This window comes from Rhinolophus ferrumequinum, chromosome 15, assembly GCF_004115265.2.
Source record: "Rhinolophus ferrumequinum isolate MPI-CBG mRhiFer1 chromosome 15, mRhiFer1_v1.p, whole genome shotgun sequence".
Classification (NCBI taxonomy): Eukaryota; Metazoa; Chordata; class Mammalia; order Chiroptera; family Rhinolophidae; genus Rhinolophus; species Rhinolophus ferrumequinum.
The window spans coordinates 31,467,123-31,492,305 of record NC_046298.1 but is presented as its reverse complement, the minus strand read 5'-3'; the positions used below and the strand labels follow the sequence as shown (position 1 = coordinate 31,492,305).

The following is a 25,183-nucleotide window of genomic DNA, read 5'->3' as shown; positions in this document are numbered from 1 at the left end:
CGCGAGCAGGCAGGCAGCCACCGGAGCCGAGCGCGGGCGGAAAACGAAAGCGCAGGGCGGGTCGCTGCCGCTTTGTCTCCGGCGCCGCGGGGCCGGGCGGGAGCGAGTAAGAACAGCTGGCCCTGCGGGGACCAAAACCGCACAGGCTCCCGGAACATGCTGCCTGGCTCATTCACTCATTCATGCACTCGTGCACTCGTGCACACATATGCGTGCATTGATGCACAAGCAAACCTGGGAAGTTACTAGATTCAGGCTTGCAAACTCACACCCATGCGTGCGTTTCCACTCACGCACACGGCTCTCAGACATGTACGTTCCCGCTAATGCATTCACGCATACATAGCAGGCCCATAGGCGCTTAAATGTGCACCAACTCTCACGTATACATTAGCCCCGCTCGGATCTGAACCCACACGTAGCCAAGTTAACCTCCCCCCCGCCAAACACACACACACACACACACACACACGCACGCACACACACTCACTGAAAACCCGCCTATTTGGCCCCGCAGCCCCGGTGTCCCCACTTTCCAAGAGCAGGTTCCGATTTCTCGTAGATGGTAAAGGCCCTGGCAGGAAGTTTATACGGCGCAATGTAAACATGTTCTGAGGGATTCTCTAATAATAATAATAGAGAATTCCGCGTGCGCGGGGGGAGTTGGCCTAATGCCCCTGTGGGTTCGGCCTGCCGCCTCCTTGGGGGCCTCTGACACTGCGCGCCAGGCCAGGTTCCGGAAAACAGTCTGCGTCGGCGGCCCTCACGCGCCTGGCTGCCCACAGCAGAGGGCTCGCAAGCACGCCTTCCCCGCCAACCTCACAGCACTGAGGTGTGGGCTAGGACAGGGTTGGGGGCTGGTGGCGCCGAGCACGGTACAGCGCAGGAGCCGGGCGCAACGCGGCACGCAGGGACCCAGGTGAGTGCTGTTTGCGCGCAGACTGCGGGGCACCAGGCTGGGCCTCCCGCCAGTGCCCCGAGTCGGGTGGAGGGAGGTGAGGGGTATTTTCGCGAGTCATCGCGAGGAGCCAAGACGCCTTGCCCTTGCGCGAACTGGGGCGAGAGGAGTGTGCCGGGCTCGGAGCGAGGCCCGCGGCGTTTTTCAAAGCCCACCGGCCTCTCGCGTTTCTCTGGCTTCGTTGTCCCCTGCTAATCCCCCTCCTCGTTCGCTCGCCTGCAGCTTTGGCGGTAGACGTCTCATCGCCATCGGGGCGCCTGGCATGTCCTTGCGAGGAAGCTGGAGGGCTCGCCGGCGTTGTCTGCCCAGCGATCGCAGCCTTCGCCGGCGGAGCCGCGCTCGCGGAGACGGGAGAGTCACCTTCTGCGCTGCGCTTCCGCCTGGCTCTCCCGGCCTCGGCTCCGCGCGCAGGCAGCCCAGCCGGCCTAGGGAAAGGGTGAGTGTGGGACGTGATTGCTTTGTGTGTCCGTTGTTTCTTCGCTCAGGTAGACGCGCACTGGCAGACTCACCCTCACTTTACTCAGTTCAGCCAGCATCCACAGACCAGACACACTGAGCAGCGTGCACCGCCTCCAATACATTCCCCCCCCCCACCACCACCACCAAGCGGACACCCGGCACACAGCTCAGGCGCCCCCCACCCTCTCACAGACGCACAAGCCTGCCCACCGCTGAGGACACACTTTCGGTTAAGTGCACACACTCCTGCACTGCGCATTCACCCAAGGACAGCCAGCTGCACACGCACACACAATCTCACGCAGCCTCTCCACGCGCGCGCACGTCCATGCACACCCGCATTCTCACATTTTTTTCCTCCATCACTTTTTTTCACCCCGTCAAACGGCAGCTGCAGGCAAGGAGGCCCCGGCAGCGCAGGGAGGGAAGCTCCCGCGAAGGGGTCGCTACCGCCAGCTGCTGGGAGCACATCTGGCTTTTAGAGGAGATGCGAGCGGGGGAGGCTGCCTGCTCACCAGCCAGCCACGGGAACAGCACTCCCCACGGCTCCCAGAAAGTGATAGGAACGCCTCCCTTTCTCTCGCTCCTCCTCCACTGACCAGGAGCCTCCGAAGTGAGGGCCTCTGTAGAGCACGATGTTGGGGGGCCCTCTATCCAGTAGCCCCCATCCCTCGGAGGCTCTCTCCAGTTGGGAGGGGCTGCAGATTTCATCTTGGCTCACCCCCAGATCAGGCTCCCTCCCTCCTGCACATCCTTGTCTCTCACCAGCTCCCCTTGGGGGGCCCTGTGTATTTTGGGGTGAAGGAGCTTCTGCCTTCCTGGGCAGGAAGTGTGGAGTCGGGCCCCACTTCGCCTCCATTTATCCCTCAGATTCTGACAGCAAACCAGACTGCAGGGGAAGGACAGCAGGTACCCTGTCCATGGAGAGGGGGCCAAGTGGCCTTGGAGCCTCAGGAATGTGGCAGATGGAGGCTCTCTCCCAACCCCTAATCTCCACCCCAGCAGGAGATAAAGGTGGGGGTTGGAGAGGGAGGGTGGGGAGGAATGAGTTCCCAGCTCTGTAATTTGGGGTGAACCCCCCTCAATTCTGGAAAGAACAACAGCCATAGAAAGGAGAGCTTCTCGCTCGCTCGATATGCCCAGGGACTACGCTCTTGGCTCTCAAGATGCCCCTGAGAGGTCCCTGACCTTACATTTTTGTGGTGGGGAAACTGAGGCCTGGTGAAGACCTGGCCTGAGTCAACCAATGATGTTAAGCAAACAGGTCTTCATCTTTCCTCCCAAGGACAATCTATCCTTGCATTTTACCCTCCCAGATGCCTTGTTGCAGGCTGAGAGTAGGGCTTAGAAATGTTCTGCGGCCCGGCATGCCCCTGGCTTCCCAGGCCCAAGGGCACAGAGAGACCTGTTGGAGAACTAATGGTGATAAAATAATAACAACTGCAAACACAATGTTAATAGGACTTACGGATTATCGACTGCGCCTAAATACTGATCATCACCTTATTAACACCCCCCCTTGGATGTTCTTAACTTTTCTCTGGGCTGCGAATCCCTTTGACAAACTGTTGAAAACTACATCCCACCCTTCCCCCACCCCCCACACACAGAAGTCGCATACCTACGACATTTGTAGAATGATTTTCAAGATTACACCAAACATATTAAACTCACCATCCAGGGGTGGGAGCACATCCACAAACCTGCGACCTCCCATCCATTTATCCATGAACCCAGGACCCTGGTTAAACACCCCAAAGATATTTTTTTAATCTTCACAGAAGCCTCTACCAGATCAACATTATCCCTTCCTTTACAGATGGAGCTCAGCGAGGTTACCCCATGTCTTAGGTCACCCTGCAGAGACAGGATACAAACCCAGGTTTGACTGCAGGACGGGGGATTTAAGCCCCAGCCATAGGATGAAAGGGCCGGCAATAGACAAGGCAGAGACCCTCTGCCTGCAGATTTGGAATCATGGTCAGCATTTGAACGGCAGCTTCCACCATGTAGGGATGTTACATGAGCTGTTTGTGCCTTAGTTTCATCTTTTTTGGGGCAGCAGTTGTTGGTGTGTTTATTTTTCCCCAGCTTTATTGAGATACAATTGAAACATAACGTTGTGTAAGTTTAAGGTATATAAGGTATTGATTTGATACATTTATATGTTGCAAAATGATTCCCGCCCACAAAGTTAGCTGCCACTTCCATCCCTCCACAGTTACCATTTGTGTGTGTGTGTGTGTTCAGAGCATTATTTAAGATCTCTTAAAAAGATACAAGGATGTAATACAGTATTATTAACTATAATCACCATGCTGTAACTTAGTTTCTTCATCTGAAAAATGGGATGAATAATGGCACTTTTTTCTTCGGGCTGTTGGGAGCATTGGGCAAGACTGTGCAGAGAAAGACTTACACTATCCAAACAGACAGAAACAAACAAAACCCCTGGGGCCCAGCTTGAGGGGCAGTTGGAGAAAATGCAGACTGGGATATGGCAGCTTTTGGCTCTTAGCTTAAAGATCCATAAAGACCACCCCCCATCCCAAATCAAATCTGCACCCAAGCGCCAGTCCCAGGAATCCCAAAATGTGGGGAGGGGGTGTAAAAACAGACATGCCTGCCATGTCTCCCACTCCCCAAGCCCAAGGTATTTTTACTGGCTAATTGCTTAAGTGAAGCCGCCGGGGCCGAGAGCTCGCGGTAACCCGAGCAGGGAACCAGATCCAGCTTGGATTGTGCCCGGCCCGCCTCGCGGGCGGGGGCAGAGGCGGCCGCCGACCACCCACCTCGAGGGCAGCCGCCCTGCCCGCTGCCTCCCCAGCTCCGCATTAGCACCCGGCCAGCGCCAGCGCCTCCCTTGCCCTGCTCCCTCGAACCCCTTTCAGACGATGTCCAAAGGCAATGCAAGGTAGTGTGTGGGCTGGGCCCCAGACCCCAGGCGGGCGTTGGACAGTAAGGGAAACCACCTGGCCTGGGGGCATTGGTAAGGAGCCCTGAGGGGTGGGGCTGGGACATTTGTGGGTCAAAATGCAACCTGGGGGCAGGGCACTGTGGGGAGACACATCAGGATTGGGAGGAGATAGGGCATTCCCTCTCCTCCGATCAGAAAATGATCTGTGCACACAAGAAGTGGGGTATTTCTCTGCAAACTAGATGTGCTCTCACATGCGTGCCCATTTGCAGAGGGGCGAGAACCGTGGAACTAGAAAGGCACCAAGTAGTGTGTGGCAGGCACGAAAATGTCAGGTGGGTGGACAGTGTAACGGTTGTGCACAGAATAGCCTGAGGTTTGTGCAAATATGACACGTTTCCTCTGCTAAGCATTATAGGAGGTGGGTACAGTGCGGTGGCTGCATGTGTAATTCATATTTTAAGATGTGAACAATATAACACAGTATGTGTGCAGGATATTCGAATGCAGTGTGAAGTGTTCCACACCCAGAACGTTATAGAATGTGTATCGGATAGCAGGTGATGCACTGATGGAATAGTTTGGGGGTGTGTACAACATAATGTGATCCAGACACAGGATACTGTAGCCTCTGCGGCCCATATAATATAGAATTACACAGACTGTTGTGGTGTGTGTGTGTATGATATAATGCGTTCTATCGTACATGACATCATGGACTTGCAGGAACATTGTAAAATATGTCCCATTCGATGTCTGTGGCACAGAAGTGGATGGGGAATGTGGTGACCATGCAGTCTGCATGCTGGGTACAGCACGTTGCAGAGAGGGGTCTACACCGGGGTGCTCTGTCCACCCCAGCTGCAGGCAATGTGTTTACAGTAGAGCATGGCTAGATGAACGAAAGGCTGTCAGGAGATGTGCACGCGCTCGAACATGCAATCATAAAAAATGCAAAGCCCACACAGCTAATGATAATGCAGGGCTGACTGTGTGCTCTTCTGAAGCCCCTGAAGGCACGCACTGGCTCAGGAAACCCCAACCGTAACCCTGTAAAGTAGATTGTTTTGATCTTAGGTCCCAGGGAAGCCAAGTGACTCTCCCACTTTATTTTTGTAACGTTGGAACAACTTTCACGCACTTCGTTGTGCTGGGAAGGACGGGCAGTTCTCAAAGTCGTATGGATTCATGGGGACGATGAGTCAGTCTTCTCTGTGGGTCTTGAGAGGCTGTGAGCTCCTGGCCCTGTCACCCTCTACCTGCAGCCGGCCCAGAAAAGATGCAGAGACAACAGATATGTGTAGAAGGAGCCCTGAACCCTGGGAAGCCCCAGGGCCTGGGTGTACCAAGGCCATTGGGAATATTCCTGATCTGAGCCGCACACCCACATTTTGGAAAGCTATTCCCACTTGTGCCCCATTGCTGCCCAAGGAAACTCCAAACCAAGGCAGTCCCGTTGTTCCTTCTTGTTGGTAGCAAGCTGGGTTCTGGGGCTTCCTGAGACTTTTCATGGAGATACCCCCCAGGTGTGGAGGACAGAGAGACAGCACCCCCTGACCTCACCCAGCCCTGCCACACACCCTCGGCACACACGGGGCTGGGAAACCCCACCTGTTCAGACCACCAGGGCCACATTTGGGGAGCAGCAGGGAAAAGGGTTATCCCTGCACCAGGTCCTGGCAGTTCATCTCCCTGTCAGCTGTACATTAGGGAGAGGTTCAGATTTTGGTCAAGAAAAAAAAAAAGGTTCGTGCTTGCACTGCTGCCGTCCTCAGCTTGCCCCCTCGCTTGGCCCTTTTACCCAAAAGCACACATTTTCCATGACGTTCTTTAATGAAATATTTGACAACATTGCAGCCCAGGAATTTACAGCCCTCTTCCCCTGTGAAATTTTTGGGAGTTTTCTGGCATTTGCAGTGCATGCTGCTGTAAGAAGCAGAGACCGCTCCAGGGACGTGGCGCGTCCTGCTGCTCCCATTCCGGATGCCTGGCCCGTCCACAGCTCTCCTTCCCACAGAGGCAGGCTCCGAAGCATCCAATATTTTTATCCCCGCTGCCTGAACAGCTGTGCTTGGAGAGATGGCGAGAAGATGTTCCTTCCAGCATGGGTGTGTGTGTGAGGATGTGTGTGTGGCGGTAGATTTTGTTTCTGAGGAAGGAGAGAGAGTGATGCCCAAAAGGTATATCGGAGAGAAAGGGACTGTTGCTCAAAGCTTCCTAAGAGGGTGGGACTCCCAGTGAAAATGAGTCCCCCTTCTCATATGGGGGTAGGCAGTGTAAAGAGAGAAGATGAGAATGAGTTCTGTCTGACTTTCAAAAAAAAGGGGGCAACATAAATTAAATTTCAGGGGCCAGGTATTTTCTATTTCTGAGATTTGAGGGAGAGATAAAATAAGACAGACACACACATACAACACGCAGGGAAGAGGGAGTTAGAACAGAGTGAGATCGGGGAAATGAGGGCCAGGCAATGCAGGGAGGTGGGGGCAATGCCCAGATTTGTTGCTTACTCAAAAGCAGCAATTTGCTCCCATAAACCTGCCAGTGTGTAGGTCTCCATTTAGAGCTGGTAATGTTCTGTATATTCCCTGTTTAGAGGGGAATAGAATTTTGGCAATGAAAAACGTATTGTTTTTAGGGAGAAAAAATTTGTTCATCCCTGCATGGATGAAAAAGGGAGGAGGGAGGAAGGGGCTTTACCTGCCTGAAGGCAGAACACACTGCTCACAGTTTGCGGAGAAAATGGAAGTGACAGCCTCTCCCACACTTTCCCCAGGTCTAGTTTGGGTCCTTTTGTCCCAGCCGGGTTGCCCCAAGGCCCCCTGGAAGGATCTGCTCTTGGGCGTGCATGAACTAGCACCGCTTTGCTGGGCCTGTTTTCTGCACAATTTGTTGGAGAGCCAGCTCTTATGTGTATGTGACATGGATGAAGGTGACACAGCTCCTGGGAAGTCAGAGCTGGGTAGAGCGCTAGACCGCCTGCCCTGTGCTCTAGAACAGAGAAGCACTGATGGTCAGACCCAACCCCTCCCCAGAGAGAGAACCAATGTCCAGTCATCAGAACCCAGAGACATCTAGAGTCGGGGACACAGAGAGCAAGGTGTGGAGAGAGACACACACAGATGGTAAGAGAGTCAGAAGTTTGCACAGCGAGGTGAGAGAGCCAGGAACAGACGGAGAGCAAAGCCAAGGGAGGGAGAGACGGAAAGGGAGAGGGAGAGGAAGAGAGAAAAAGAGGGAGAGGGAGAGAGAACCCATGGATGGACAGAGTCCCTTGGTCTGCTTAGGGGGGCAGCACCCAGAAAGGTATCCACTGTTGATGGGGTCAGGCAGGGAGCCCCCTACCCGAGGGAGGAATGTGTGCAAGAGGGAGCCAGAGACAGAGAGGGACTGAGAGGGAGAGGGAGAGAGACAGAGACAGAGAGAGGAAGAAAGAGGAAGAGAGACAGGCAGAGATGGAGAGAAAGAGAGGAAAAGAGAGACAAAGAGAGGGAGGGAGACACCCTTCTCTCCAGGCTCCAGGCTCTTGGGCCGGCAGTGGCTGCTCTGACACTGCAGTTTCTCTGGGTCCAGTTCTCCTGGGAGTGGGTCCCGGACCTGCTCCCCTTTAGACCTGATGTGGGGCTTTCCCAAGAGAGTCGGGAAGGGGCTTTGTGGCAGCCCTTTTCAGTGTTTGTGAGTAAAGCCCTAGGAGGCCATGTGCAAGGTGGACTGAAGAGTCCCTTGGCAAGTGATTTAACCTCTACTTGCTTCAGTTTTCTCATCTTAAAAGGAGGATAAATTCAGTACCATCCACAAAGCTGGCCTGAGGACCAGAGGAGAAACACGAAGTGCTCTGTGCAGGGTCTGGTGGGGGTGGGAGATGAGGTGGGAGGGCGCACCATTAATGTGAACCATGACACAATTGTTAAACAACAAACAAACAAACAAACCCAAGAGCAATTAGGAGCTTGGGACCTGCCTGACTGAAACGTGGTTCCAGTACTGTGTGACCTGGGACTGGTGGCCTTACCTCTCTGTGCTTTGGTCTTCTTACCTGCCAAACAAGAACAGTGATAGCAGTACCTCCTTCTGGGTAGTCAAGAGGATTAGATAAATGAGTAATTGTTGCTCTAGTCGTTATAATTGAGGGTGCTTCCTCACTGGTGTTTGCGGTACTAGGGGATGAAATTCCTCATTCCCTTCTGCCTGCAGTCTTGAAAGCCTGGGGGTGTCCAGCCTGCGGACTTGGCTTGACATGACCAAGGATTTGGTGGAGTGAACAAAAATAGGGGAATCAGTTTGCGTGGGCCTTTGGACAAGTCCCTTCTCCTGTGGCTCTGGGCTCTGTTTTTGCCACCAGGGAATCACCCCCACCCCCAACCCCAGTGTGGATAGGAAAAGTAGCTCTACATCCTGGCACCAGTTTCAGGGAGCAGAATGTCGGGTTGGAGGGGGAGCCTCTTTGGAGAATATGACGACTCACAGCAGACTTCCTGACACAGGGGATGTTGATGAAGTCTGTGCCCCCACCCCCCAACTAGCCTTGGTCCCCGCGTCAACAGAGTCCTTCAAGGGCTCCCTGCTGACCCTTGTGGGGTGGCCACCTGGACCAGGGCCCAGCCTGCCAAAGACCTGGGTTAGAGTCCCATCTCCCTGCCCTATCTGCTGTGTGACCTCTGTGCAGCTTCTTAACCTCTCCGAGTCCCCTTTTCTCATTTGCATGATGGTGACAATATAGACATCTCCACCCTAGGGCTGTGTGAAGACTAACCCAGAATAGCATTGTCGTTAGGAAATCGCTGAGTATCGACCAAGGGCCAGCGCTCAGCTATGGCTGAGCTCATTTCATAGACAGGAGAGCAAGGCACAGCGTGGGCACACAGTGAGGGCTCATCAATATGGGACCAATTGTAAGACACTCGCCTCCCTCCTCCTGAGGGCACCTGGGGGGCCCCCCGACGCTGGGCCTGCATTGACAAACCCAGGAAGAAGAGGAAAGACGGTCGCCCCCCTTAACTCAGAGGCTCTGCTTAGCGTACCCCCCAGCTTTCCCCTGAGAGAGTAATAAGAAAATAACAGCCTCCAGCTTGCGGTGGGTCTCACCCTATAACCCCCCACAGGGTGGGGGTAGGCAGAATCCTAGGCCTCCTGGGAGGCCCCACCAACTTGTACCCCTGCTTCCCGGTACCGTTCCCCAACAGTCTAGTTTCTGAGAAATGGCAGGGAGGGTGGGTGGTGGCCTGAACCACTCTCCTCACCAGGCTTCCCCTTGCTGAAGTTAGGGCTCATTTAGTCCCTAGGCTCTTTCCTCCTAGGGTGTTCAGGGAAAATCTTTCCTGCAGCTCTTTTTGTGGCACGAAATTGGGACAAGAGGACTTGTAGCAATGCGGCATCAGAGCAGCCCCCGGCTTAGCAGCTTGGAAGCCCAGGGGTCCCTGTCCCCCAGCAGCAGGCCTCCGCGTGGAGGCCCCTGACCCACACAGCCACTAGGTCTCCACCTGGGGCGATTAAAGAGCCCCCACCCACTTTAGGTGGGAGGCTTCGCCTCACACGCCTAATGCTTAGAGAACTCCTTGCTGTTTAAAACGCGCCTCTGTCCCTTTTTACTACTATTATGTTTGCCTCTCACTCAACGTTCACCTTGTTACCAGTGAGCAGTGTTCCACCCTGTAGAATTTAAAAATCAGAGGTGACAACATAAAAGCGTCACTCAAACTTTGCAGTCCTTTTATTTTGAAAAATATTTTCTCAGTGCTGGAGTTACACCAAATCTTTGAACAATTTGATCACACACCGATCCTAGTAGAGGTTCGTTTCAAAAAGTAATTTCTTGGGGGCACTTCGTTTTCGTGTATGCACTTCATTTCTTTACCCCAGCAGCAATTAATTCTTATAATTATTTTTCTTAATAATTAGCAATTGATTATCTGCAAAATTCTATCCCTGACAGGAGATGTGTAAGACCCGCTATTTTAAGAAGCATAACCCTCAAAATATTTTAAGCATTTTTGTTATATTCCCACGGTCAAAATCGATCCTTTTATCTTGCTTCTCCTCCCACCTCCTTTTTTGCTGTTAAAGTTTGAGAATGAGTTAGGTCCACATGGTAGCTGTAGGCAACGTTTCCACGGGGTCACCCTCCCCTCCAAATTAGACTAAGACCCATTTAATTCGCCATGAACACTAACTCAATTAGGAATCAAATTCGCTTTTAAAAGAAACCAGTAATAAGTGTCCCAACACCCCCTTCACCACCACCCCCACGTTTTTCTCCGCGTTTCTGCAAAGCAGCATTTTCTGAAGCATTTCACTTCAGGGTAGCTGCCCTCCACCACCCCTACCTGCGCGCTCTCTCTCTCTCTCTCTCTCTCTCTCTCTCTCTCTCTCTCTCTCTCTCTGTTTCTCTCTCTCTCTCTCACTCTAAAAAGCAGCTGAGACTCACTCTGGTTTTTCGAGTCTGACTCAAGCGTTCTTTACGTAGCCTCTCAGAAAAGAATTGGCAAAGGGCTGGCGTTCGGCCGAGGCGGTGCATCTGACTTTCGTAGGAAGTACAGGACACGTTTCTCTCCGCGCGGACCAGGTCCCTACAGGGCTCTGGGTGCGCCACCCCTGAAGGTCAGGGTTGGGCCCTGGCTGCGATGTGGCTCCGCGTCCACCCAGGCCCTGGCGGCCGCGGCGGCAGGAGGGTCCGGGCAGACCCTCCTGGCTACTGCTGCTCTCATTCAGCGACGAAGCAATAGTGGAAACCGCGGTTTGGGCTAATGATGGGTTCTTCTGGCATGAATGCGGTCTTTTATTTCACTTCGACCATCCCCGGGGAGGGGGTACGCCCCTGGGCGCCGGGGCGAGGGACGCTGGAGCTGCAAATTCGAGAGCCCTCAGTCTGGGGAAGGGTCTTAGGAGGTGGGGACAGGGAGTGCCCCTTTCTCATTCTCTTGGCCCGGCCTCGGTGGGAGCGAGGGGGCAGTTTCAGCCTTCTCCCGTGAGTGTGGGTGCTGAGAGGCTGGGGGTAGGGGGGACACGGGGCACCCAGGCGCAACGGGGACTTGTGCTTGTGGAGAGGTGGCTTCTGGAAACCAAGTCCTCGCGTGGCGGGCCCCGACGCCCCCCTGGACTGTCCAGTCTCAGATAACTGCGGCGGTCGCCGGGCACACGAGGGAGAAGGGAGGATAGGAAAAGTCTGGACTCTGGATGAAACCTGGTTACCGCTAGAGGGTGGTGCCTAGACCGGAATCTAAGGTCCACGAAGCTGGGGAGCCTCGACTGGTTTTTACTTTTTTTCTTGCAAAACCGGGAAATGCACTTAAAGTGCAAGATTGCTTGGGACGTGTCTATACGGGTAGTGAGAAATAGCGGATACTAAAGATTATGCAGTAATCTAAGGGGGAAAAAGCACATCAGACTCGGCTACATGTACTATTCCCGCTACGTTGTTGGGAGCGTGAATTATACGGGGAACTAGCTCTGTTCTCCACCGGCCTGTGCCCTTGTAGACAAAGCCTGGAACCGGGTTACTAGATGAGTCGGGCTAATTTCCCATTGCGATCTCCAAAACCCGATTTTTAATTCGGGCAGTAGCCGGGAGACGAAATGCGGGTACAGAAGGGGGCAGAATAGGGCGAAGCTCAGACCCAGGAGTCCTGGATGACTTTAGAGAGCTCTGATCCCTGCCGGGCCCTAGGGACACGTGTACACGCACACGTGCAGTGTGTGTATGTGTGTGTGGAGGGAGGTGAGAACCAGGGACCAGGACTATTTGAACGCGGACGCTGGAGGCCGACGCAACCACGAGAGTCGCCAGGAAGTCACTGCGTTCACTTACGTGGACCGCAGAGAACCCTGCACAATTGCTCTTCCTCCAGCAAAAGCCCACCCCAGCAAACCTAGGCCTCCACTCCAGGCCGGAGGTCTCAGGCGGCGTGTACCCCGGTTCCCCAGCTCCTTCTTTCATCCCCGACAAGCATCCAGCTAAAAGGAGACCTTACGGGTTCCAACTCAATTAGCTCCCTGCTAAGGCCGCCGCCGGCTACGAGCTCCTCCTGCAATTAGGGCCGCGCCGGCGAGGGCGGGGGCGGGGGCACTCAGGTAAAGAGGAACAAATTTGCCTGGAGGCTTTATCTACAAGTGGCTTAACTAGGAATTTACGTTGACAACTCAGCACCTCCACCGGGGCTCCGGCAGCGGCCAGCTGGGATGACAAGCTGAACTGTGTGTGTGTGTGTGTGTGTGTGTGGGGGGGCGGCCCAAGAGCCGGGAGGCCTGAAACTTCAAAGCCACCCAAAGGGGAGCTCAGCCTAGGCGCGGCGCGCTGCGCGGACCTGGGCGCACCAGGGCGCGCGGGCGGGCAGGGGGTCCGGCAGACGGGCAAGCGGGAGGGCTGGTGGGCGCTGGGCCGTCTTTCCTGGCGAAGTAGGTGGCCCTGTATATTTTTGTTCAAGTGGTGTTTATGTTAATGAAAAAAAGGATGGAATTACAAACAGCCTGCCGATCGCACAGCGGCCACCGGGGACTCGCGTCCCAGGCACAATCAAAGGGCGCACAGGTTGGGCCCGCTTCGGACCTTTAGCAGAACCCCTACTTCGTCGGTATGAAATTGTGTCTCCTCCCTCCAACCCCCCCACACATCGGGACTCTGTTTGGAATCATCCTGCCCCTTACCCCGGCGACCCGCAGTAGCTCAATCAGATTTCTGGATAAGAAAAAACCCCTACTTTAAGTCCTGCAGCGCCTTTTTGAAAAGAGCACCCCGAGAAACTCTTTGGGGACATTCCAGTGGGGTAAAATCAGCCTCCTTCCTCCCCTTCACCGCCCGCCGTTCACTTGCTTTTCTTTTATTTTAAAACTAATCCAATTCGCTCTGGCTTTGACGTTTGCTTCCTGTAGTGGATGACTTTCCCGCCCCCCTCACCTTGGGGAAAAGCACTTGGCTTTCCGAAGGCCGCTTCTACTCCCCCATCCCAAGAGAAAAATCTTTTTCTCTTTCTCAACACCTACCGCCCAATTTTTCCTCCGTTGATTGAAAAGGACCGCGGCAGCACGTGTGTGATTGTTGCCTCCTTTTCTTTAGTAAAGGAGAACCCGGGGAAGGAAAACCGGGACCCCGCTGGAAAGAGCTGCCGACCGCAGCAGGCGGGAGAGATTCCCACCGCGCGCAGGAGGCCGGCAGTGGCCCTGGAGCGGGAGGGGCATTGCCTGGGCTAGGGCAGCCAGGCAGACACCCGCGTTATGCCCAGGGGGTTTCACCTCCGCGCATCCTCTTGGAAACGCACCCTGGCCACTTTCAAACACTGTGCGGCCGCGTCTCCACGGGCAACGTGAGACAACGTGAGACAGAGACTGAGGGCGGCTAGCCCAGTGGAAAATTCAGGGCCTTGTCTAATCTCTTCCTAGAAGACGTCGGACTGGGGCGATTTGGGTTTTTTTCATTCACTGTCGCAGCTCTTCACCATGCTCTGCTCATGTAGACGCTGCTCCCTCCCTTTCGGATCAGTTCAGCTCCCGTTTAGGTGCACAGGGTGCCGGCTGCTGCAGTTAGAAGGCAGCGCCTAGAGAACACCCCCTCTGGGGTCTTCCAACCTGGCCAGCTGGATCTACCAGCGACGTTGTGCCCTCACCTTCCCGGGTTTTGATTCTCTGCTTCCCTCCTCACTACAAAGCAGATTCATTACTCAAAAAGGCTTTGAAGGCCAGGCTCACCCTGACCCGGTAACCCGCCTGGCACTCGAGCAGTGAAGAAGTAGAGGGAACCAAAAAACCAACGAGCTCTAGAGAAAGAGGAAAAATCCGGGATAATTACCCGGCAGCAGAAGAAATCTGCATGCAGCCTTTCTCTCCCAGGGAAGGAGACTTGTTCTTAGGATGATTCATTCTAACCCCCAGGTTTAGGACGGGAGCTCACATGTGTGGGGGCGAGTTACACCGTGTCTCGCCTTCTCCTCTGCCACCTCGGGGCTCCATGCCAACCCTTGGAAACTGAGGCCGGACCTTTTGTGAGGAGGCTGGATTCTACAATTCCCGGGTCTTAGGTGATGGAGAAAGTGGAGCTGTTCTGTGTGCATGTGTGTGGGGGGGCGGGCGGTGGGAGGGCATGTTCTTAACTTGAGATCAAAGGGTCTTGAGGTGGGAGGTGTGAATATAGGTATGTGGGTGCATTTTGGAGAGGAGAAGAGCCATAGCTTTCAGCAGCTGCTCCAAACTCCTATCCCTCCCCCCCCCAAATAAGAACCACCAAGATCCAACAGATTGGGCCTAAGTCACGGTTTTTGGCACCCCCTTATTTGAAAGAGCTGCCATTTGTCAAACCTGTGTGTTGAGCTGATAGGACCCTGATGGGTTTTGTAGCCTTGACATTGAGCAGCGGAGAAAAAAGTCCAAGAGGATAGAGACAGGGTGTGGACACGTGCAGCACCCTGCCAGGCTGCCGGCCTGAATCGCCCCCCTCCAGGCCTTGGGGGTCACAGACTCCAGCTGGGCCATGTTTTCCCTGCAGAAGCGCTGGGCTCGCAGGCCCAGGGCAGGAGACCGGAGCATTTGCTTCACCGAGTCCCTCCCCACTTGCTGCCCTGCTCCTCTCCACATTGTCTGCCAATGCACGCCAACGTTTTATTCGCTCACTAGCCTTCAGCAGGTACCTGGCCGTCCTCCTCCCTGGCTTCCCTTTCCTCCGTCCTTGCCAGTGGGACTGAGACAGGGGGTTGGTGTTGGAAACACTTCACGTCGGTGTTTTGTCTGTTGCGATTGGTGGTGAGGCAACTCCTGAGCCAGCTGAGTGCCCAGTTATTGTACCTTGCCTTCTGCCTGTGGGGGTAGAGGTGACTTTTTTCTGGAAAGCAGGGGGCCAGGCCAAAAGACAGTGAGTCCGATGAGGGCTGATCTCCAGGGTTAACAGTCACCCTTATCCACCCACAGGGAAGGGTTCCAGGGGCAGCCCTGGCCAAGGACCGCACCAGCCGCACTTGGTTCTTGAGCCTTCGCCCATCTTGGCGGCCTGGGCACCGTGGGAGCCACTTTCTTCACTGGCACCACTTTCTCCAGGGCTGGGGGATGCCAGACCTGAGCCCTGAGCTGCCTTCGAGCTGGCGGAGCCCCTCTGCCCGTCCCAGCCATTTATTCCATCCTGCAATTAAAGCCAAGGTCAAATATCTCCTTAACAACGCTATCAAGCCAGCGGCTCATTATGGCATATATTTAGCCATAAACTATGGGTTGTCGCGAGGAGGAGATGAAAATTATTGTGTTCTGGGAATGAATCCTTTTAGCAGAAACCAGAGCTGTTATTTACCAGGGAGAACTAAGTACAGGCTCCGGCTTCCAGGCGACCCCAGGCAGGACGAGCAGCTTCCAGGTCCTTTCCTGCTTTGCCTGTACCCCCACCCCAGACCTCGAAGGGGCATGTCCTCCCCACTGCTTCCCAAGGCTCCAAAGGCGCAGCCTCAGGGCATACTGGGCCGCCAAGGAGCAACATCTAAGTGGGCAGGAGGACGCTTACATCCACTGTCTGGTCTCAGCTCCCAAACTTGGAGTTCCCACGCAGCCCAGCGCGCTTGCCTGGTTCATAGCGGAGAAAGCCCTGGGTAAGGTTGTATAAAGGAGGCATGGCAGCCATGCAGTGGAATAGTCTGAAGCTTGGAGGGGTCTACATATCTACAGTGGTTCTACTTCTGTGCAGCCTTGCATGGGTTACCTAGTCTCCCTGTACCTCACATAAAATGGGGGAGAAGTCATACTTCCTCCTACGAGGCTCAAGAGAATTAAATCAGATATCAAAGTGAAGGCTGTAGCCCAGCTCCTGACTCAAAGGGGAAGTTCGGTAAATGGTGGCCAAAGGAAAAAAACCATGAGGATGCTGATAAAAAGGAACTATGGGCTGCTGAAGTGAGTAAATGAATGAAACCACCTGTGTAAGAGGCTGTGGGAGCTTTGGAGTCCAGTGTTGGACACCCCTAAGTTTGAATGGGGCCCAGACCATCACCAGCTGCGCCCATCAGCTTGGGTAATGTATTTCTCTCGTTCAGACCGCAGGATCCTCATCTTTGAACACTACCTGACTCAGAGTAGCTAGCAGTAGCGCAGATGCTGCTGGATGATGTCCAGTGCAGAGGGCCACATGAGAGAAGATGCTTAAACATTATCTCACTCCCTACCTTCCTCTTCTCCAACATTCTGGATGTCAGGGTGGTGCTGGTCAGAACCAGAAGCTTCCAGATACACTGGTGATGCTCAGCTTGACCCTGGTAGTTCTGGGGGGATGGAGATTGCATGGACTTGAACCACCGCAAATTTAGCTTCTCAGGAAGTGACTGGGTGACCCACAAGCTACAGATATTTGGACAAATGAGAAGCGGGAGTACCCAGTCTACATGTTTGCCCCAGGCCTCTGAGGGAGTAGATAAATCACAAGGCTAATGCCGTCCCCCTCCCAAGCAGGGCAGGTGTGTCCTAGAGGAAAGGGGCCCTGGTCCCCACTTCACTGGCTAAGGCCCAGCTTTCCTGACTTCCAGGCTGGGCAGGACACCAAAATGTCCATCCTTTCCCCATGGATGTCCTGTTCAGAGATCCTGGGAGCTCCTGCCAGGTAGATGTGGGTTGTATTGGGGCAAAAGCAGATCCCCCAGACCTCTCCTGTTGAAAACACACACACACACACACACACACACACACACACACACACACACTCACACACACTCACGCTCACACACACAGCCAACACTGACCCTTGTCACATAGGTAACCTCCCACTGTCCTTTCAGCTTATGCATCGCCTTTCTTCCACACTGCCCATTGGAAAACAGCAGGGAGTCCTGGGGGTCCTTCTGAACTTAAGCCCTGGCCAGGGGACGGGTGCCAACACTCTTTCTTCATCTTCACACATCATCGCCATTTCTGGAAGTGCTTGCAGCTCTGAGAGGGCAGCACTGGACGGCATGATGATGTTGTGCTGTCACTCGTAGCTGTGTGACCTTGACCCGATCCGACCCATTTCCAAGCCTCTGTTTCTCCTTCTGGGAAAAGGGGAGTCTGTGTGACTCTCTAGAGGCCAGGCCTACCTATGACATTCATGGGGTGACCCTCCTTCTTAGTTGGATCACCTTATCTCTCTCTAGGGCACCACCCCCATGACTGCCCCCATCAGCTGCACGAAGTACCACGCACCAGGTGCTTCATGGGAAGTTAATCCCGAGGTGACTCTGGGATCCAGGCTTCTCTGATGGCTCAGTGGCTAGGGCAGGGACACAAAGAGAAATGCAACAGATTCAATCATATAGAGTTCCTATTAAATGATGTTGCCATATGTCGTTTTTGTTGATTGATTAATAGAAATATGTATGTGATTTATTGCTCTAAGACAATGTGCATTGAGGGCTTACATTTCTTTGGGCTGCACATGTATTACCCAGGAATTCCACGGGGTGAAGACCAGAAAGAATGACGCAGGCAGCAAAGGCATATACGCATGGCTGGATGATTCTGCTCAGATTTATTCGCCTCAGGTGGGTTGAAAAGCACCTCCTTGGACAAACTTTGGATTGAATCAGAGACGGATTCTCCGTGCAATGCTGGCGTCCTTGCTACTGTTTAGGTTGTTTTGTTGCTGGGAGGGTCTCCCATCAAGATGACAAATGCATTTAGCCTGACATACTCTTGGAAGCACACTGCCTGTTACTCACGGCAAACGGCTGCCCAAAACTTTTGTTTCATTAGAAGAGTACTTAACTGTCCGGCGAGCCGGCTGGTCCAAGAAGGAGACCCAAGTACAACACTCCAATTGTGTCCTTCAGGGTCTTGAAATTGCAGTTCTTGCAAAATCTGCGTTCCTTCTGTTAAAAAATGTTGTTTCTGTGCTTTCTTCCCCTGTGAAAATGAGAATGAATGCCTTTCTTGTGTCAGGCTTGCTCAAGCGGTGGAGGAAATCACAGAAAATCCAGAAGGATTAGACTAACTTACACAACTTTTTCCCTTTTGGGATCATATTTGGGTCTGTTCTCTGGGTTTAATGGATTTCTGCAGCTGGCCTGTAGGGAGACTGACACAGAGGGCAGCAGGCATCCAGCCACAGGGAGCCCTCATTTCAGTTTGGCAAACAGGGCAATGATCCCAGGACAATGGTGTTTACGGAGCCTTATTCTTATAGGTCAGGCACCAAGCTGAGTGTTCGCTTATCTCATTTAATCCTCAAGTCAGCGGGATGAGGGAGACTTTGAGATGATTATTCCCATTCTACAGATGAGGTCATGGAGGCCCAGAACAGTCAGGACGTGTCCAGGCACACATTTCTGAGTGGTAGAGACAGGGGCTGACAGGGCATCCGGCTCCGGAGCCTCTGTCCTTAGGGGACCTGGTTTGTCCACACATCTCCGCCACTCACACCGAACATAGATACAGGGTGGGGACTTCTGCACATGCAAGACGAAGGCGCCGTAGGTGACAGTGCAGGAGTGTGGAGGCTGGCTTGGGTTGGTGTTAAGAGAAACTGCCTAATTTGCATATCGAGTTCATAGTTTCCTGGAAATGGTCGACTTCCGACCACTCTAGCATAACTCCTGAAGTTCTAAAAATTGCTTTCTAATAAGTGTGTAGGGGGATGTTCCGAGTGTGTTTCAGTGTGTGGGAGACATCTGGAGCATCTGTTCTCGATAAGGGCACTTTTCCAAACAGGATTTGTGAAGAGGTGACTCAAATTTGAAGACAACTTCAGGATGTGAGATGTTTCATTTGACCAGCAATTGCCTCAAAACCATCTCTGTGCTTGTCTTTTAAAGACACTAAGTGAAATATGTACAGATAGGATTTACTTCTACATAATCTATGGGTAAACGGACATGGGAAGGGGTAGAGGAGAAGAAACAAAACTGGAAGTGAGTTGGCAAATCGATGCCGGGGCAATGGGAAGATGTGGTTTGGTTACAGTATTTACTTTTGTATGCTCGGTTTTATATTTATGGTAAAAAAAAAAAAATAAAAAAAAAACACATTAAAATCGCCTTTCTTCAGCGCATAGGGACCAACACGGCAGGGTGGGGAGTCAGACAGTGAGTACGCAGAATTTACTGGGTATAAGGATGAATTACACACACACACACACACACACACACACACACAGAGGAATCCAGGCATTTAAAGCTAGAAGGAAAGTTGAGATGGCTTTGTTTCATTCTCCCATTTTACAATGAGAAATATGAAGACCAGAAAGGCTAAGTGGTTTATCCAATTTGGCACAGCAGTGTTAGTTACAGTGCCAGGACTAGATTGCATAATGACACAGACTTCTGGTCCTTTTGTTTTGTTTTGTTTTGTTTCACCATGTCATGCAGCAGAAGAAAAGAACTGAGTATTTGCTGTTGTGTAAAATCACCGAAGCAGGCAGTCACCCCATCTTATACCCACCACCACCTGGGTAAAATGATGAGCAATGTGGTGAGTCACCTGGACATTCCAGATATCTGGACGCTTCGTGGTCTTGTGGCTGGAGCCTTCCATTTTCTCAGGATGCTAAGGGATCTGCTGAAATATCCCTCAGTGACTAGACCCTGCGCAATCCTACCCTCTTCATCTTTTCAGACATTCTCGTCACGGCCGATGATATGACACCCTTGAAGCATTTTACATAGAGTGGGACTTAATGTGAGGAGTTAGAGGCTTCCAGAATCACCAGACAGGCTGGAGTGTCTTCTAGCTGGGCCACCAGAACTGACTCTGGAACAACACAGAATTGACCTGCCAAGAGACCGATGTGTTGTTTACCTCAGACACTGGATGTACTGAGTTCAAGAACACAGCTATGCCTGCAATCCAGAATCAGGAAGTCACCACCCACTTGCCTCTTGACTCCCCAAGGCAGGTGACTGGATACTGGAATGTTGCTGCAGAAAACCTGGAGTCTCCATGGCTGCACACCTGCAGAGTCCAGCTGGGCTCTGCTCCAGGCTGCCTCCCTTCTGCCTCCGGGTCTTGGGCAGCTGCATTTCATTGGCTGAATCTCATACACATCCAGCACGTGGGCTAACAAGAGAGTCTGGGAAATGTAGTTTTTTACTTTCCAATAAAGGAAGACACATCAATAAAGGGGATGCTGGAGTCAATCATATCCAACACAGGTGCTTTCCTGTGTCCAGAGTGGGCTCTGTTCATAGCACTGGCCAAGCACTTGGCCAGCTGCCTGGGATCAGCTAGGGGTGTCGGCCTCTGTCTCCAGCATCTGGCATTGTACCAAGCGCATACTCAAAAAGGATGTACTAGTTTTGTATTTAGTGTCATCCGTCCATCCACTATCTCCCCATCTATGCCTTCAACAAGCATTTGCTAACACCAGGCATTGCACTGGGGGTAAACAAGAAGCTTCCATTCTGGTTGGGAGACGCACACGATTAACACCAAGAAGAGCAAAGCATCAGGAAAACTCATTCCAAATAGAGGGAAGGACAATGAAGAAAGTAATTCCAGGTAGCGAGATTGAGTGTGAGAGAAAGGAGAACACATCTGAAAGGGTGCCAATTTGAACCCAGGCCTGGACGACAGGGAGTGGGACAGTCAGGAGGAAGAGCATTCTACTAAGAGGGAACAGCATGTGCAAAGGCCCGAGATCCAGAGGAGGCCAGTGTGGCTGGTGTGGGGGGAGGACAGAGCAGAGGAGGTGGGGAAAGTAGAAAAGGAGGCGGGAACGGAGGGCAGGATCCAGGGTGGTCCTCCTGGTCTGATGGGCCATGTAAAGTGTGGATTTTATTCTAAACGTGATGGTCAACCATTGAAGGTTTACGATGAGAAGAATGACATGATCTTCTGGTGGTTTGAAAGTATGCCTGCAGATTCTCTGATGCTCTTTCTTTCAGAAAGGCTATAAGGTCTATATGCCCCTCCCGTGAACCTGGGCAGGCCTTTGCGATCACCTCTACAAACAGAATATGGCAGAAGTGATACTGTGTGACTTCTAGGCCAGGTGGGAAAAGGGGATTGCTTCTGTCTGCCTCTCTCAGGACACATGCCTTTGGAACCTCTGATCGCCTTGTGAGGAGCTGGCTACTGAGAAGCCCCCGTGCTGGAAAGACCACGTGGAGAGGCCACTTAAAGATAAGAGAGAGACCCAGGAGCCCCTCCTACTCTAGTTCCCCCCACCCCCGCTGTGGAGTCTTCCCAGCCCAGGTGCTAGATGTGTGAGTGAAGAAGCCTTCTGATGACTCCAGCCCAGCCCCCACGTAACTGACCACATACGAGACCCCACCCCAGAGCCGCCCAGCCCACCACCCCCTCTTGAATTCCTGACTCACAGAGACTGTGAGAAATAATAAAGCCATGACATGTTGGCACAATTTGTTACACATCAATAGATAACCAGAAAAAATTTGATTTACATTTTTAAAGTAAACTTTTTATTGAAATATAACTTATGTACAGAGAAGTCCACAAACTAGATCAATGGGTTTTCTCAAAGGCAATGTGCTCTATAAGCAACGTGAAGATCAAAACATACGTCTCCATCCCCAGAAGCCGCTCATCCCTCTTCCAGTCACTGCCACCTTGCAATGGACTAAATTGTGTCCCCCGAAAATGCATGTGTTGAAATCCTAACCCGCAATGGAACGGTATTTGGGGGTGGGGCCTTTGGGAGAGCCAGTGAATGGAACTGGTGCCCTTATAAAAGAGACCCCCAAGAGCTCCCTTGCCCCTTAGGCCATGTGAGGACACGGAGAGAAGGTGCTGCCTATGAACCTGGAAGCCACGCTCACTAGACATTGAATCTACTGGACTCTTGGTCTTGGACTTTCACCCTCTAGAACCATGAGAAATAAATGTCTGTTGTTTAAGCTTCCAGTCGATGGCATTTTTGTTATAGCAGCCTGAGCTGACTGAGACAGACCCAAAGGTGGTCACTCTCCTTACTTGAGGCCGCAGAATCCTGCCTCATCTTGGATGTTGTATAAATGGAATCATACAGAACGTGCTCTTTTGACCCGGTGTCTTTCCCTCTGTACTGTGTATGCGATGCGCTCAGGTTGTTGCAGGGAGCCACAGTTCATTCCTCTCCATGGCTATGTAGCACTCCGTCACACGATGCGACACAAGCTCTTTATTCATTTGGCTATTGAGGGACACATGCTTGTTTCCAGTTTGAGACGACCGTCCATAGTGCTATTATGAATATTCTGGCACGTCTTTTGGTGAACCTCTGTATGCATTCCCGTTGCGTATTGTCTCCGTATCTCTCAGTGTGTAAGAGACCACCCTACACTGTAGTGGCTTAAAGCAATAACACTTTTCTTGTCTCTCAGGATTCTGTGGATGGACTGGGCTCAGCCGGGCAGTGCTTCTGTTCCACGTGATCCTCAACTATACCAACTAGGCTGGCTGCCCGAGCGGCTTGCTCTCCTGGCTGACAGTGGGTGCCGGGAGCTCAGCAGAGACTTTGGACCAAAGCACCTCAGTTCTCCTCCCTGTGACCTCACCATGTGGCTCTAGCTTCCAATAACAGAGTGCCTGGGTTCCAAGAGGGAGGAAATAGAAGTTTTCCGCCTTCTCCAGACCTGGGTTCAGCTGTCTCAACCCTCATTCTGTTGGCCAGAGCAGTGAGAGCCTCCGCCTGGACTGGAGGGAGGGAATATGCTCCATCTCTGGACAGGAGGACTGACATGCGCCTCAGGGAGGATGGCGTTTTTGGGAGCCATCTTTGGAGCTTAGGATGTTGATTTCCACTTGAGGATGAGCACTCTTGTTGCTATGGAGAGGCGATTGTGTACTCAGAGTTCACCAAGACTTAAGAATCACCTCGGGGCCCTCCTTATCGTGACCTCAACTCTGTATTAAAGGCCAGCCCTCCCAACAAACCCTGGATGTGAGCACTGAGTAAATGAGATTCAACACCTTCCCATGGCCTGCATTCTGATGGATGGACCCGAGAAGTTTGCTTAGTTTTGGTCCTGGCTCCTGCTCCTGGCTTGGGTTCCCAAGAGCACACCTTCCTCCACAAACCAGAGTGTGGTTCCTCCATAGAAATGGTCTACACTTTACCCCAAACACAGATCCTGAAGCTCCATGCAGATGTGAGTAGTTTAGTGCTAACTCTGATGTTTGTCCCGTATGGCGCTATGAGGACATTCACCAGCGTGGGGCTTGGAGAGCCTAGAGCAGGGGCCACCTGAATGTTCCTCTCTAGGAGAACGGATAGAGACACGGGGGATTACGCATGCAGTGGAATATTATGCAGCAGTGAAAACTGGATGAAGATACTCACAGCAACATGAACAGATTCTAGACACATGACACCTAGGGCCAGGGTGCAAGCTGTGTAGCACCATGAGGGTGAGCTCAGACACTGGAGCTGTAATGTGACAGTTCAAATCCCCACTCCCCCACTGGCCGTGACCTTGGGCAAGTTACTTACCCTCTCTGGGTGTTTGCATACTCAAAAATATGCAGGCAGGAAGGTAGGCTCACTGCATGGACGGTTGCTAGGAGGAAGAGGGGGGGGCACAAATAGACTGCTGAGAGCTGGCTGTGTGTATGGCGAGTCACTGGAATCCGACAGAGACAGCATGGCTAGATGACTGTACATCCTGGGACAGAACAGATTCATTCCTGTTGTTCTGGCTTTTTACCCAGCTTAGACAAAGATGGGCAAAGAAAGGTGTTTTACAAAAGGTAGAGACAGACACACAGAGAGGAAAGTACCACGTGAGGCCACAGAGAGTCACAGGCAGAGGCCACACAACGATGGAGGTAGAGATCAGAATGATGCCTCTTTATGCCAAGGAATGCCAAGATTGGCAGTGACACCAGAAGCTAGAGAGACACGCGAGATGGATTCACCGTTGGAGTCTGAAGAAGGAACCAACCCAGCTAACACTTTGACTCCAGATGTCTGGCCTCTAGAAATGGGAGAGAAGTTTCTGTTGGTTGAAGCCCCCCAATTACTGGTACTTTGTTATGGCAGCCCTAGGAAACGAATGCAGATCTAGATAATAAAATATATGGCATTATAAGTCACAGAGCAATGAATAATACTCATTAAATTGTGTTGGTTAAAAAAAAAGATATATCCATACATTGTGTGTGCTCACCACGATAAAAATCCAAGCTTACATAGGGTTCCTCTTGTTTTAATTATTTCATTCCTTTAAACAACAACAATTGTGGCTAAAACAAACAGAAAAAATTTTTTTTTCATGAAACAAACTGAAAGGGTTCAATGACTTAAATGGATAAACCATCCCACCAGCGTAGAAAACAGGGTTTGGGCTCTAGACAGAGTCGTGTGTGTGTGTGTGTGTGTGTGTGTGTGTGTGTGTGTGTGTGTGTGAGAGTGTCTGTGGGGTTTGGGGTTTTGCTCATTTTGAGGGTAGGGAATGGGAGCCCTTTCCGAGAAATGCTCACCAGCCTGTTCAGTCTGGGCTGCAATGTCAGCTGCTCCCTGACTGGCTCAGAGTTCGAGCCCGGTATGAGGGTGCCTTTGCCTCCTGAGGTCTCCCTTGGAGCCCAGCTGCAGGCAGGCGCCTCCACCCTCAGGACAGAATTCCATCCTGGTGACCATCTGTCCCTGAGTCTCAGGACCCACCAGTTGGAACTTCCACGGCTGGCCCTCCTGTGGGGAGCAAACAGCACCCATGTCTTTGAAAACTCACCAGCGTTCCGGGATTCCTGAAACATTGGGCATTCTGTTCTCAGCACTTGCTGTGTACTATTCAGTGAATCCTCAGGCAATTCTAGGACGCCAAGGCCATAAAATTATTATCTTCATCTGCCTACTGTACAAATGGGAAACTGAAGCAGAGAGGTTGAATCACTTTCCCACACTGGCACTTGCGGGATTAGAGCTCCAGCGTGCCCACCACACCCATCCTTCAACGTGTGGCTCCAGAGCTTCTTGAAGCCTAGGGAAG

The 25,183-nt window shown here is 52.4% G+C and overlaps 1 protein-coding gene across 2 annotated transcripts; it reads left to right on the top strand.

The window, feature by feature from the left end:
- Window positions 1-481: 481 nt before the first annotated feature.
- On the top strand, window positions 482-24,289 carry LOC117035573 (uncharacterized). 2 transcript variants are annotated; one of them, XM_033129513.1, is made up of 4 exons: window positions 482-919; window positions 1,181-1,394; window positions 17,714-17,806; window positions 22,580-24,289. In XM_033129513.1, exons 1-4 carry the CDS (start codon window positions 672-674, stop codon window positions 22,628-22,630), a joined length of 606 nt encoding a protein of 201 aa, XP_032985404.1. In that variant the 5' UTR covers window positions 482-671; the 3' UTR covers window positions 22,631-24,289. The 2 variants fall into 2 exon arrangements, with proteins under 2 accessions (XP_032985404.1, XP_032985405.1); XM_033129514.1 differs by lacking the exon at window positions 17,714-17,806.
- Window positions 24,290-25,183: the final 894 nt, after the last annotated feature.

Coding starts and splice junctions, on each gene's coding strand:
- LOC117035573 (XM_033129513.1), top strand. CDS start 672: ATGCCCCTGTGGGTTCGGCCTGCCGCCTCCTTGGGGGCCTCTGACACT. Junction 1,395..17,713: donor CCAGCCGGCCTAGGGAAAGG/GTGAGTGTGGGA, acceptor TGTATTACCCAG/GAATTCCACGGGGTGAAGAC. Junction 17,807..22,579: donor CTCAGATTTATTCGCCTCAG/GTGGGTTGAAAA, acceptor CTTGTCTCTCAG/GATTCTGTGGATGGACTGGG.